A 15,074-nucleotide genomic window follows, 5' to 3' on the forward strand; every position below is an offset into this window, starting at 1 on the left:
ATTGCTGTGTGTGGGTAACCATGCTCTATGAAAAAGGTGTCAGTAATCTTTGGGGTGAAAATTAATAGATGGTAGAAGATCTTAAACTTATTCCATTGAGATAAGGAACTAAGGGTTGAATATGAATATTTATTTATTTATTTTTTGGCATAAACAACTTAACCTAACAACAACCTAAGCTCATAGTAAATGTTCTAAGTAATAACTGATAGTCTCAATACATACAATACAAAGGAATTTTATGTGTAAAATCATTGATCTCATTGCTTCCACACTTTTTTTTTTAATTCTTCACCAGTTCTTTGAATTTGGCATTTCAGAGGCAAGTCGACAGGTACTGTGAAATAATCTTTTTGAACACGATCCAACACCATCTCATCAAATTCTACTGTGCGAACAGTTCTTTCTAGTGGAACTCAGCAAGTTCTGGCGTACGTCTACGCGAATGACAGATTTGCATTATGAACCATAAGCAGAGTACACACATATGCCTAACATGTACTGCTCCTTCAAGACACTGTATCGACTGAAATATTGATTTTCGCCACATGTTTCTTATCTCTAAGTACTCAGCCTCGGATCCACCACCGTCCACATCATTGTTTATCCTACATGTTTGAGATACTCTGAGTAAATTAAAATCCAATATTTCTGGCTTGGTGAAAGCATCTATTTAGTGCATTATACATAAATGGGAACCGTGCAAAGTGCGTCCAGAACTTATATCCATTGTATATCCAAACTGAAAGTACGTGTGTAAACTACAGGTGTACTGGTGAATGTATGGTACTCACTCCTTGTAATCCCCAGCAGACACGGCGCCCAGCAGCAGCGCCAGCATCAGCCAAGGCAGCTGTGTCTCCCGCCCGGCCGCCATCTTCCTGCAACCGCAACCATCCAATGATCAACTTCAACGTACCGAGACAACGAAGGCTATGGTTGTATATGTTGTGTATGAAGCACCACTGGGCTGTGTCTATCTAACTTCAGAAGGTGCTAGGGGATTTCGTGAATTTGAGGGATTGCAGTTCTCTGTGTGTTTTCAGTGTGTAAGCGTCTGCTTGGTGTTTTTGTCTGTATGTTATTGGTCCCTGAAGTGGCGTTTGTGAGAAGCTTCTGGTGGTTCGTGTCCTAAATTTTAAATGAGAATGTGGAGCGAAGTTTGTGATGTTTCGTAAAATTTCGTGGATTTGTCCTGAATAAGTTTTTTAAATGGTGCGTTGCCACAAAAGGTCTCTTATGTGTGTGTTGGGGACATATCGGAGCTGACACGAAAAACTTTGTTTTGTAGGCCCTGCAGTCGTGTTAGTGCTGTGTCTGACCCAATAGACCACACTTCCGAGCCATACAAGATGACCGGAAGTCTAACCTAGCGCTAGAGGAGGAGTTTGCACTGAACGATCAATCCGTCACTTTCAGGAGGGGATACAGCTTATAGAAAAGTGCGCAGCCTTTGTTCGCTGCAGTGGTGAGATACTTGTTACACGTTTGGCGTCCATCTATTTCAAGGCCAAGGTACGTTACTGAATTTCTCCAGATCAATTCTTTGGCGTCAATGGTGAGTTGACGATGAGGGAGCTTGATTTTGGGGATAAAATAGATCGCCTGGCACTTTGTGGGGTTGATCTTCATTTTCCACCGATCTGTGTAATCTTATCCAGGTGTTGCAGGTTGCGGTGTATGTGGAGGAATCTGCGACTGCTTTTGCATATGCCAGTATCATCGGAATAGAGAGCAGCCTCTCCGCCAGCTTGCTTCCGAATGTTATTTGTGTAGATGATGTAAGGGACGAGGCCAAAAACCGAGCATTGTGGGACTCAAGCCGCAATCCGCCGTATCTGGCTGAACATGTTTCCGTTCCTTATGTAGAACTGTCGTCCTATAACGAAGAGTCAATGATCCAGATTATATGTCCTGGACGCCCTATTTGATCTAGCTTGAAAATTAGGCCATCGTGCCAGACGTAGTCAAATGTCTTCTCTACGTCCAGGAACAGTGTCGCTGTTGCTTGTCTCCTTGCTCTGGCCAGACAAATGTTATTCCAGCATGCAGAGGTATTGTTGGATAGTGGAACGCTAAACGCAGAATCCGAGGGGCAGCACACCGCTCTCCCGGCCGTTGTCTGTTTTCATGACAAGGAGCTGTCACTACTCGATCGCGTAGCTCCTCAGTTGGCATCACGAGGCTAACGGCATGCCGGGAGGTCAAAAGCGCTTGGCGGTCCACATGGTCACCCAATCCAGCGCCAATCACGCCCAATCTCATCTAATGAGAACCGTTGTATTCACCATGACGCGGTCCCTTACTGCAACAAAAAAACGTCTGTTTGGAAACTAACATGTTGCTTTGCTGTGCTGCCTTTTTCATGTGAGTTTGAAGAAACTCTTCGGTAAAGAAATTATTCTTTCGCTTGTTAAAGTCTCACGTCGTCGTTTGATAATGAACTACCTATCTTTACGTTATTGCTCATAGTTATTGTGATGTTCTGAAATGTGGTAAGGCATAGTACATTAACGTCTGCACTAATCCACCCCCCCCCCCAAAAAAAAATTATGACAATTTTGTTGATTTGCATAGAAAATAAGTATTTTATTTTTTTCTTTTCCAACAGAGATGAAAGAATTTCCGACAATTTAACACTGGAACTAATTTGAAACTCAAGCATTGCACTATTTTCATCAGAACTTACGAGGGCGGTTCAGAAAGTAACCTCCGATTGGTCACAGTGCAGGTTGTGGGGGGAGTAGCGACGCCATCTGTGCGTTCACGCACTCAACAGGTCAGTCGGCATCAAGCCGTGGTCGAGTCAACGTCGTACCTGCGCTAGTTTAGTTTTTGTGGCAGTTTGAAATGTGTGCTGCAATAGAAAACCCCGCCAAATGTGAAGTGCGTGCTGTCATAAGGTTTTTTACAGCCAAAGGATATTCTGCAGCAGCTATTCATCGTGAGCTTTGTGCCGTGTATGGACCAAGAGTTATGAGTGAAGGAGTTGTCCGTGAATGGGTACGTTTATTTAAAAGTGGACGAGAAAACGTTCATGATGAAGAGAGGAGTGGTAGACCATCATTGGTGACTGACGAACTCGTTCAGACAGTTGATGTAAAAGTTCGTGAAAATCGACGTTTCTCAATGTCGGAGTTGTCTACTGGTTTTCCACAGATTTCTAAGACTCTCTTGTACGAGATAGTGATAGCAAGATTGGGTTACCGTAAGTTCTGTGCACGATGGGTGCCCAAAATTCTTACCGACCACCACAAAACTCAAAGAATGGCCTCTGCATTAGACTTTCTGTCACGTTATGAGGACGAAGGGGAACCATTGTTAAACAGAATCGTGACCGGTGACGAAACCTGGATTAAGTACGTGAACCCTGAGACAAAAGAACAATCAAAGATGTGGGCACATTCAAATTCGCCTACCAAACCAAGAAAAGCCTCGCAAGATTTTTCTGCCAGAAAACTGATGGCAACGGTGTTTTGGGATGCCAAAGGGGTGTTGTTGGTTGAATTCATGGAACGTGGTACGACCATTAATCAAGACGTGTACTGTGAAACAATAAAAAAGTTACGACGGGCTATACAGAACAAACGCCGTGGTATGCTGACTTCCGGTATCGTTTTTTTTGCACGATAACGCCCGTCCTCACTCTGCTCGCAGAACAACGGCCCTTCTTGAGTCCTTCAAGTGGGACGTTATCAACCATCCACCTTACAGCCCAGACCTGGCGCCAAGTGATTATCACCTCTTCATGCATTTGAAGAAATGGCTCGGGTCACAGCGGTTTGATGATGACGAAGAGCTCAAAGATGCGGTCACAGGCTGGCTCCAGGCACAAGCGGGTGATTTTTATGCAGAAGGAATTTCAAAGCTTGTGAAGAGATACGATAAGTGCCTCAATCGCTATGGAGACTATGTAGAAAAATAGTGCAAAGATGTAGTTGTAAGATGTATATATTAAAATATTTTTATTTAACTTGGTGTATTTTTTTAAATCAACCGGAGGTTACTTTCTGAACGGCCCTCGTATTTCCAAAATATTTTGTCCATTTGTGTTTTCGTAACAGTTATTGAAAAAGAATGGTATGAGTCTTAGCGAAATTCTATTAGTGCGAATATAAAATGCAAATGATCCGATATTTTATATGTAACAAGTGACCTGCAGGGTCATTCTAAATGGCTCTGGTGTGCACTACACGTTAGAGACAGCTACTCAGATAGCTGGTGTGAGGTGCACACCTTCCTGTTGTCTCGGAATGAATACATCAAGAGAATCTTATACCAGTCTTCCTGCAAAACAGTAGCAAGTTCAGGTGACGGTGAAGGGGATGGATAGCGATCACACACCCTTCTCGCCAACGTAGACCGCAAAGGCTGAATAATATTGAAATCTGGTGACTGTGGTGGTCAGGGACGATGCGACAATTCATACTCGTTCTCACAAAACTGGACGATGCGAGCACTGTGAACAGGAGCCTCTGGTCTTGGAGCACAGCATCACCACTACAGAACAAATATTGTGTCATGGGATAGAGGTGATCATTCAAAATGATCACATATTCCCTGGAAGTAATGCGACCTTGCAGAGTAATCATTTTTACTCGTGTTTTCACTGAGCTATATGACTCTGGTACAATAGTACTAACCCTAGCAGTAGTAGCAGCTTTATTCATCCATAGATCACTTTTACAAGGATACGGAACATGTCTTGGTATTACAATTTACGAACAACAAAAATAACGCAATTCATATACAGGTTGAATCACCTAAAACTTGCACCACAGATATTGAGGAAACGAAAAGTGCTACTGATGTGCGGTTTTCCCAGAGCTCGTATTGTTAGCCGATCAAAATATTGTAGTAATACTTAGGAAGTGTATTTTCTGTACAAAAATACACTTTTCTAAAGGTAACAATGCCTATTCACTTTAACAGAATAAAATTAGGATAAATTAGAATGTCAGTGATGTTTGTTCAAATGGTTCAAATGGCTCTGAGCACTATGGGACTTAACATCTATGGTCATCAGTCCCCTAGAACTTAGAACTACTTAAACCTAACTAACCTAAAGACAACACACAACACCCAGCCATCACGAGGCAGAGAAAATCCCTGACCCCGCCGGGAATCGAACCCGGGAACCCGGGCGTGGAAAGCGAGAACGCTACCGCACGACCACGAGCTGCGGGCAGTGATGTTTGTTGCAGGTTTCTAGTGCAAATCATTTACGAGATGTCGTACTTCCAAAAGTTGCCCCGCCGACACTTGTACAATATCTGTGGTAGCACACACTAAAAAAGTACATACATTATGTGGATTCTGACCAGTAATGAGACAATTGACCATCACAGGTTGTGCCAAAATGACAAGCGGCAGCGGCAATACACGTTTCCAGTCTGGTATGGAACCACTGCAGCATACGTGCTAGCATTTCAGCCTAGATGTTGGGGCAGGCTACAGTGATACGTCGTTGCTTATCATCGGGTGTGATAGGTATGTCCCTGTAGAAAGTGTCTTCCAGCTTTCCTCACAGAAAAAAGTCTACGGGCGCAAAATTCGGGGAATGGGCCAGCCAAGGTACAGGTCCACTGCGTCCAATCCAACGATTTGGAAACAATTCGTGAAGACACGTTATTTTTCTTCTATTTTGCAGAGGAACGTCTTCTACATTCACGGAAGATGATCTGTTAGGAGACTGCGATACTTGTGGGCGTTCAGTGTTCTGTCTATGAAAATCAGGCCTATGAGCTGATGGTTTACTATCCCACACCACACGTTTGCACTCCATGGACGCTGACGTTCCACTTGACGAAGCCAACCGGAATTGTCAGCAGACCAGTAGTGCATGTCTCGCCGGTTTATCTGGCCATGATTGGTAAATGTAGCTTCAGCACTAAACAAGATGCATTAAACATCTGGAGTATCCTCCTGTCTTAATGTACACGTACAGAAGCCAACACGTTTCTCATAATCGTTTCCATGCTACTCTTGATGGAGAGAGATGTGAATAGGGATGGAACCCATGTCGATGGAGAATGCGTAGGACACTTGGCCACTCGTTCCACTTCCTCGTGCGATTGCGCGGGAACTGACCTGCGGATCAACTGCACCTGCAACAAGAACATTAATTTCCCAGCAAGAACGTTAACTTCCCCCACTTCTGCCGTCATTTGTTCCCTTGTGTTACGATGTCCACATGTTGCACTACCACTTTCACGTAACTGGTTGGAGAGGTTGATAAATAACTGCCGAGACGCTGGACATCTATTGGGATATCTTGCAGCATGCACCGTTCTTAATCATTTGCTTTTGAGTAGCATCTTCTGTGAGTGTTTTCTAGGGTTGCATTCTAACACCTATGTCTCTGTAACCAATAAAAATGGAGCATATATTGTATGGAATATTTTATTCGAATTAGTCTATACTCGAGCCTCTTAAAATACTTACTATTCCTTCTGAAACACCCTGTATATCGAAGACGACTAAATACACTATCTGACCAAAAGTAACCGCACGGTCCTATCTTCAATGTAATGTGGTAGTGACGAGTAAATGTCACGAGAGGCGTATCCGCCAATATAAAAGGAGGAGGAGAGTGTTGTGTAAGCAGTGGGGAAGCGGGCCGCTCAGGAGGGCTCAGTTACTTCCAAAGTCATTCCATGTCGCACTCAACTTCCCATCCCGCTCTATAGAAGAGGATACATACACAAGCTTTACCTGTGACCTAAGCTCACATATACAGGCTGTAACAAAACAAATTTTGAAAGGTTGTAAAGAATGCCTTGAAGAAGAAATGGAGGATCCGAATCCATGTCCAGAAACGGTATCCAACAGAGCGTCGACATTATAGCGGCCAACGCCTGAAGCTGGGCCATCCCTTCGACAGCAAACGAGAGCTCGTAACCTACACCCCTGAGGGTACTGCAGTTAGGCCGGCTGTGTTGCTATGAGATATTCTGACGCGTTCGACGCCATCCAACGTCCTGGATACCGTCAGCGCCATTGCGTGACGTTCCGCTTGAGTTCCCTCGGTCTACACTTTCATGACTACTGCTGGAAAGAATACCTGTATCCTGCAGCTAATTACAGACCTTAACAGAGCAGTTGGAGATCGTTGGGTCTGTCGTTAGGGAAGCACAAAATGGCCTGCCCTCTCATGTGCCCACCTGCATTTTATCTGTGAGGAAACTTAAAACAAGAGATCTACAAGGAAGTACCGAAAACTCCGAATACTTAAATTTCGTATATATATATAGGTGTTCCGTTGCGTTCAGGCCGGGGCTCTGGATAGGCCAGACCATTCCAGGGATATTACTGTCCACCAACCATTGCCTCTCAGTGGTTTGCGGTTCTGTTACCTTGTCACAATTTGACCAAGCTCCACACATGTTCTGTTGTTGAAGTTCTCTTCCAAGCTTCTTTCAAATGCCACGGAAAAAACACACAGTTCCACATAAAAGTCGTGGTTATAGTTCGTTTGCTACCAAAATTTAAAATTAATTGCATACATCAGAAAATAGGCCATGATGTATGCTATAACTTAGGAAAAACCGCTATCGATATAAAATATGTGATCAAAAGCATCCAAACAACTATTAAGATCGAAGTCGACGGTCATAGGTGTACCGTTGCGTTCATGCCGGGGCTCTGGATAGGCCAGACCATTCCAGGGATATTACTGTCCACCAACCATTGCCTCTCAGATGTTGCTTTATGACAGTGTGTGTTGTCATGTTGATACATACAACCATCGACTCCGAAATCTACCCCTAATATACGCAGCACACAATGCCGTAAAATGTGAGTATTGGAACAAGGCCAGTCCCATTCCATTGCCGGTACCATCCAAAGTACCGTTATCCACGATGGTGGCCACGACGTCAGAGACACACTCCCCCCGCCTACATATACGCGCTAGGCATGAAATGTTTTCAGAACACCGCCACCATTCCAAAGCCCCGTTATTCGACAACAATAAGGTCGCACCCAGTGTATCCACCACGTGGTGCGTGTCTAGTCCCTATTGCCGTGGCGCGGTGCGAGAGATAGAGAGAGAGAGATAGCGTCATCTCTCTATGTCACAACCCCGCGCCCACATACACGCGCTAGGCATGACCTATATAAATCAGTGCACGGCCACCTCACTCTCACACTGCTCGTATACTTCGTTCGTCCAGTACTTGTCACGTCTTCGTAATTAAACGTGCAAAAATGAAGCGTTCACGATCCGGCAGTGGCAGCAGCAGCAAACGTGCTCATGTGGACGAAGTTCCCTCGTGGTTCTCGTCTGCTGTCCCGCTCGTCGTCAGCTGGCCAGTCACCGCCACAAAGTGTAACTGCACTCACTAAGGATACGATATTTTATATGTGATTACTTATTGCCTAAGCCACTTACTCTTACGTCATCACGTACAATACGTTACAATTATTTTACAGAAATACATTTCTTAAACAAAATTTTCAAAACAAAATTATAAAAATAATCATGATGGTCTGTTCCTGTGGATAAAATAAACGTTTATTAATTTAGTCATCCCATCACCACTTGGTCTCTAACTACTAATTTCTCTATTTCTACTTTCTACAGTTGACGTCAACATGCTACTACTACATGCCGTGACCTTTTATAGTAAACTCCTTTCCCGGGCGTCGCTCAGTTGCTGCTATTATCTGTGAACAATTAAAAACATTTGTTGCACGTTATTGTAGGTTACTGTAACTCCGAATTTCTCCAATACCCCTTTGACGTTGTGCTTCTTTGACTGGTTATGGCATTGGTCTTCCGCTCCTAGTCTGCTTCTGTCTGTAACGGTAGGCTCAATTCAACGTCATGCTTATCTGTTGAACAAAACAAGAGTTAGTTTCGCATGTTACAGCAAGTAAAAATCAGTGATGGTGGTCAAGGTTCATGGCTGGACTTGAGAGCATCTATCTTTTGTGGTGACCTTCATTATCATCCTTTAAACTGACTGGCGTGTTGTTTTAGCGTCTCTGCTTAACTCAAATAGTTAAGCCCAGACTCGGCTAGCGTCGCTAATACGTCTCTACAACACTCCTACGGCCCAAATCATCAATAAGCTCTGTCGATCACGCTATTGCGTGTGACTAGCCACCTGATTTACGTCTTTCTATGACGGCTCAAAACTCGCCTTTTCACACAACATCCTCATCGCACCCATTACGAATTATCCATGTTTGGTGCGTCCCTATCTCCTAATTTCGATTGACTGGCCACCGGATAATCGTTTTGATCACCGTACTCACACTATCAACACAATTGAGATAACAGGTGCGTCTCAAACACTACTGCGTCGGACAGACCACCTCATAATTATCACCCGAAACACCCACAATCGCCATACGCCGATAACGCAACGGGTGGGTCCAGAACACTACCGCGTCGGACATCATAACCTGCACTCGTCTCAAGAAACGCAACACATTCGGTGGGACGCAACATCCACCTACCACATCACAACACGCTCAATACACCCCAAATCCATCCACCACAGCTCCAGATTTTGTCCTGAAAGTTCTCCTGTCCAATAGCCTTGCCATAAAATTTTGTATAGGAAGTTATCTACATAAGATAACCCCTTCTACAATTTATCTAATACTTCTAAATATTGTTTGTGCCATAGCTGAAGCAAATTTTCTATACTAAGCGACCCAGTGGTCACCATACAACAAAATTTAACATTAAACACATAATATACACACAAGCCATACCAAAATAAGACAAGCACATGAAAAATTGGAAAATAAATACACACAACATAAAACAAATAATCACAAAGCACAAATAAAACACTTCCTATACTAATACAAATAAACATTGCCAACAAATCACAAAAATCTAATCTAATTATACACTGCTTTGTTCCCGGCCGCGTTCTTCCGCTGCCGAGTGTGCCGCCCTAGTCATTCTTGTCTGTTTTGCGCAGCTTGCGTACGGCCAGGGTTCGCCGGACGTATTTCGATTATTTGTGCAGGTTCTGTACTGCGGCCTTCACTCGCTCTCCAGTTCTGCACTGGTTGATCCCTTCCATTTTGATTGGCTGGGTTCCAGTTATTATTACCCTGATTTCACCTACGTTCCTGTGGCGGAAAATTTTTGTCCTCTATTATCGCGCCACTGTGGGTTGTTTCCCCTATTGTTACCGTTAAAGGCATAGTTATTCCTCATCTGGTTTCTGTTTCTCTCTATATTCGCGTCTTGGCCTTCCTCATGCGGTTCCATTTGCTTCTTCTTCTCACGCACCTGCTGCTCGTTATAGGCAAACTCCAGTTCCCTAAGAATGCCCTTAAATGCTTCTACTTCATTTCCGCATCTGCCAGCTAGCGTCTGCTGATATGTAAGTGGCAACTTCATATAGCATACGTGTATAATCTCCCCAGGGCTGCACGGTTCGTCCAGATACTGATTCTTTTTCAGCATGTTCTCAAAAAATTTCACAACACTTCGGTAACCTGAGCTCTCGAAGTCGCGTGTCATAAGGATTTCTTGGTTAATTCTGTTTTGGGTCTCCTTTGTTCAATATCTGCTCATAAATACGTCGCGGAACTCTTGGTATGTTCTGCAACCTTTAGCAACACTACGCATACTTTCCGCTGATGCACCTTCCAAGTGCGCACACACAAAGTCAAGTTTGTACATTAACGGCCACTGTGGTGGTAACGTTAGATCAAACTGTCCAATGAACGTTTATGGATGTAACGTATTATTATCAACCTTATAGTGCTGAAACTTGTGTACCGACAGAAAGTGTTTATAATCAAACTGCCTAGTTTCATCTTTCTGCGGTGGCGTTTCGATGTTTTCATAAACTACCTCCGTGTGCGCCTCCTGGATATCCTGTGGCTCTTGCAAGTGCGAGGTGGATCGCCTGAGCGGGTAGCAATTGCTTGCGCCAGTTGTTCTGCTACTGAACTCCGCCTCCGGCAAATCACTTTACACGTGGTACCTCCGTATGTGTGACTCGCGGTTCACAGCTGCCCTGACGTTCTAACGGTATGGTTTCCAGCATGCGTGCTTCATTATCACGTCGGTTCACAACTCCTGTGACAGATACTGTGTCCCGTTGCCGTACTCTGAGGTTACCTCTTCTGTGGATACCGTCTGAATATCGGCTCCAGTTTGTCCTGTATTTGTAGAAGCTCTGTCGACTGACAGTGCCTCTACCCTGCTCTCGATTTGTCGTTTAAATTCGGCAAATTCTGCCATCAGTGGTGCCTGTCTGGCTTCCTCCTTCCTGCTCGACACGGTTTCTTCAATCCTTTTCACTCGTGTCCGCAGCTTATTTATAACAGTTTTGCGACCTTTATCTTGTTCTCTGTGACCTCCTTCGTTTCTCTCGCTATTCTCTTGGCTCTCCGCGCAATTAATTTCGCCTCATTGGCGGTTCTTTTCACTTCGGCTGTCTCTCGCTCTAACTTCTCGCGCAACGCTTTTACTTCATCCTTCACACCGCATGTTTCACGCTTTACGATGGCAAGCTGCGCCCGGGTTTCCTTTCTACACTCCTGTATGCTGCTGTGTGTTTCTTCGCTGATTCTTTCCAGGCTAGCTTGCCTCTCCTTTCTACACGTTTCAATTCTTTCCTGCATCACTTTCGTACTAGCGTCTATCTTCTGCATCATACACTCGAAGAATCCAGCGATACCTGAACCGTCTACCGCCAAATCTCCCCTTTCCGCATGATAACTACTGTCATGACTTGCAGGTGATCCCCTGCTCATTCTTCCGTCTCCTGTCGAGTAAGGTCTAAACCCTGCTCGGTACGACAGTGTCGGACTATTCCGTTCCGATCCTCCTGTACGTAACCCATTCATGCTTCTCGTGGGCGACGTTTGCCCCCGCGGTGACACACTGCCGAACTCGCGCGTGAGTATCACCAGTTCAATGGGCCTGATTGCACCTCTTGGACTCGCCAATGGCCCACCAATCCCTGCATCATGCTCCATGTTGTCCGGTGACGTCATGCGCTCTGTTCGTTCCCGAAAATAGCTGATTTCTCTTTCGAATTCTGCTGCCGCTAATTCGCGTAAGCTGTCGCTGCTTCCTCTCATGACTGCCATTCTGTCAACCCCTGTTGCGCCCTGAACTGTCTCTATTAAGCGCGCCTTAGCCCTCGTAATCATCTATGTTTCCTTACCCACTAACGTTATACACTAACAAAACTTTACACACAAAATACACACTATAATCATTAACTCCCAATACCTCTACAATATTCACAAACAGGTTACCCAACAAATCCCACAAATCTTCCCGATCTCTGCGGATCCTGTTCCTAACCAATTACTCTCATTATTTACCTAATCCAAAATATTTATTCAATCTGTGACAAAACAGAGAACACGAAACAACACATTTGTAACGTCCCCTTAGAAAAATTAATGAATTACTGTGCTGATAAACCTCTCACATTATTTGCTTTTCAAACAACTGAGCAAAACTGAACGTTCTTAGACATTCACTAAAGTGACACACAATATTTTTAGCGCAACGCAATCTGACTTTCAAAATCCCTACAAAAGAATGGCCCTGACTAACATTAACCTATACCTTTCACAAATCACTTACCTCACAAAAATCTTCGTTACTCGAACTACTGCAATACAACAAGCGCCACTACTGCTAGCTAAATAATTCAAACTACTGAAGGCACTAACTACTGATAGGCATAGTTAGCAAATGAAAGATTTTGATAGAGGACAAACAATGTATTAACCTTAGCAGTGTTCAAGAGTCATAATATGTATAGCAGTTCATGACATCCAGTCTTACAAATGTACTGTCTCTGATGGACACACGTCCAGATCATCCACTCTCAAAACTCCGCCATTTCTCTCCCCACATCCATCACTGCTGGCGGCTCACCTCCAACTGCGCAACGCTACGCGCTGTTAACAACCAGCTGCCCAACACTACAATAGCAAACAACAATGCAAACCAGCCACAGACTGCACACAGCACAGCCAGTGATTTTCATACAGAGCGCTACGTGGCGTTACCAATAAAAAAACCTAAACAGCCTACTTACGCAGTAATCCCAACAACAATAAATTAACGACGCGCCAGCAATACATACAAACAATGAAACAAATACACAGCGTAAATACTCAAACACAAATATAAGGAATTTACAGCGCACAAATAACTGTCGCCGTGATTACTTATCAGAAGATTACAGCTGTCTACACATCCTAGGCAGGGTCAGCCATGTAGAAGGGGTTTCTTCCAATAAAATGCTGATTAGGGACCCTAGGCAGGTCATCCAAATGTCGAGGGTTTTAACAAGAATGGTTTTACTTGTTCACTTTGCCTACTGGATCGGGTCGTTGGATCTGGCTGAAGGCCTGTTATTAGACCCAACCTGTTGATTAAAACTGCCCCTTTACTAATTTTGATTAGTATTTAATAATTAAATAGTGTTCAGGGAACTGATCACTACTAAACAAACAAGGATAGCGTTGAACACATTTATTTAACAATAATCTTCCTAACATCAAAGTGAACAAAGACATACCTTTATAATTGATAAAATGAAGCTAGGAATGGCAATGGCCCTTAAATCCCAGAACTAACTCTTAAGGTCGGATAACGCATCTGTACTTGTTATTTTCTACTCTCTCACCTTGTCAGACGGCATAAAATACGTCAGACAAACCTACTTCAATTCCCAAATTTTCAGTAAGAGCGTGGCTGGAAAACTGAGCTCTGGTAATCACAGGCGTGCGTAATATCGGATTAAATGCCGAAGCTGAGCATCACGTCACCAAATGCAGCGTCGTGGACAGGTCAGCAAGCTGCCGATGGCGTCTGCGTCGTCGAGGAGCCTCAACTGCAACAAAATGAATTTATTTTCGCGAACCGGCCTCCTGTTTGTAAACTCCTATTCAAAAGCTAATTCAGCTTTCTTTCCAATCGTCTCGCACTCGTTAAGAGGGGACTCACCAGCCCAAAGGCGGAATCCAGTAACGTCTTTAATAAAGTGTGGCTCAAGGAAATTACTCTGCTCCTGTCTGCTTCCTGTGAGACAGTATTCCCAACCGTAATTAGCGGAATCAGCTTGTCACTAACAGTAAAACATGGCAGTACCCCTAACTGAATACTAGTTTCAGTTGCAGCTGGCAGACTTATTCAAAGTTCTGCACAGCACACTGAAAATAATTTACTCTCCTACAGCAGAGCCGAAAACATGACGTCCGCTCGCTACAGGATCCAAGACGCTTCCCCCCGATAACAGCCCCAAAAGCTTCCCTCTGCAAAAATCAGCACCCCCACGCTATTTTTCGAGCTGGCCAATCCCGTGGCTCTAGACCAGCACAGTTCGCTCCCACTATTATTTCCTGGCTTCTACCAGCCAATTAAAACATTTTGCTCCTTACTGCGCCTAGAAATGTTCTGGAACAAACTGAAACTCCGTTCAAAACTGAACCCACCAATCGTATCTCTCTGTTCGCCCTCGCGCGGGAATAGGTCATTGCACCAGTTTAACCGTGTTTCTTAGAAAGCCCCAGAAAACGATAAGATTCGAGGGGAGACTCCCTTAGGCGCCAGCTCATCTCGACATAGTGGCGTCGGCGTGACGTCCAGCGCCAGCGAGGCGCCGTCCCTCGAATTCCTGCCTGTGTTGTCAGCGAAATGGGTGCCTACCTGCTCCGGCGGCGCGTCTCCCCCAGTGGGATGCTTGCGCATGCCGACTCGTAATGGTCGGTTGTAAACTTCCGCACCCCTCTGCCCTGCCTTTGAGCAGTGCCGCTCGACCGCTCCAGCCAAACTCCGTGAAAATATTACCTGAACCCCAACTTCATGCAACATGCGAATTTCTTGAAGTTAATACGCATCTTATGTCGTCTGATACTCCCTATATTAGTTTCAATAGGCTGACTGCATGATAAATAACCTGCCTAGGGTCCCTAATCAGCATTTTCTTGGAAGAAACCCCTTCTACGTGGCTGACCCTGCCTAGGATGTGTAGACAGCTGTAATCTTCTGATCAGTAATCACGGCAGCGGTTATTTGTGCGCTGTAAATTCTTTATATTTGTGTTTGTGTATTTATGCTGTGT

General features: G+C 44.4%; 1 protein-coding gene across 2 annotated transcripts in view; it reads right to left on the reverse strand.

Annotated features, from left to right (window-relative positions):
• Positions 1–15,074, reverse strand: part of LOC126469547 (glycine receptor subunit alpha-3) — a 478,682-nt gene that overhangs the window by 403,600 nt on the left and 60,008 nt on the right. For both annotated transcript variants that reach the window (XM_050096664.1, XM_050096663.1), the window contains exon 2: positions 795–881. In XM_050096664.1, coding sequence (XP_049952621.1) covers positions 795–877 — 83 coding nt within the window. In that variant the 5' untranslated portion in view covers positions 878–881. The remainder of the gene's footprint in view (positions 1–794; positions 882–15,074) is intronic.

This window comes from Schistocerca serialis, chromosome 3 (assembly GCF_023864345.2).
Source record: "Schistocerca serialis cubense isolate TAMUIC-IGC-003099 chromosome 3, iqSchSeri2.2, whole genome shotgun sequence".
NCBI lineage: Eukaryota > Metazoa > Arthropoda > Insecta > Orthoptera > Acrididae > Schistocerca > Schistocerca serialis.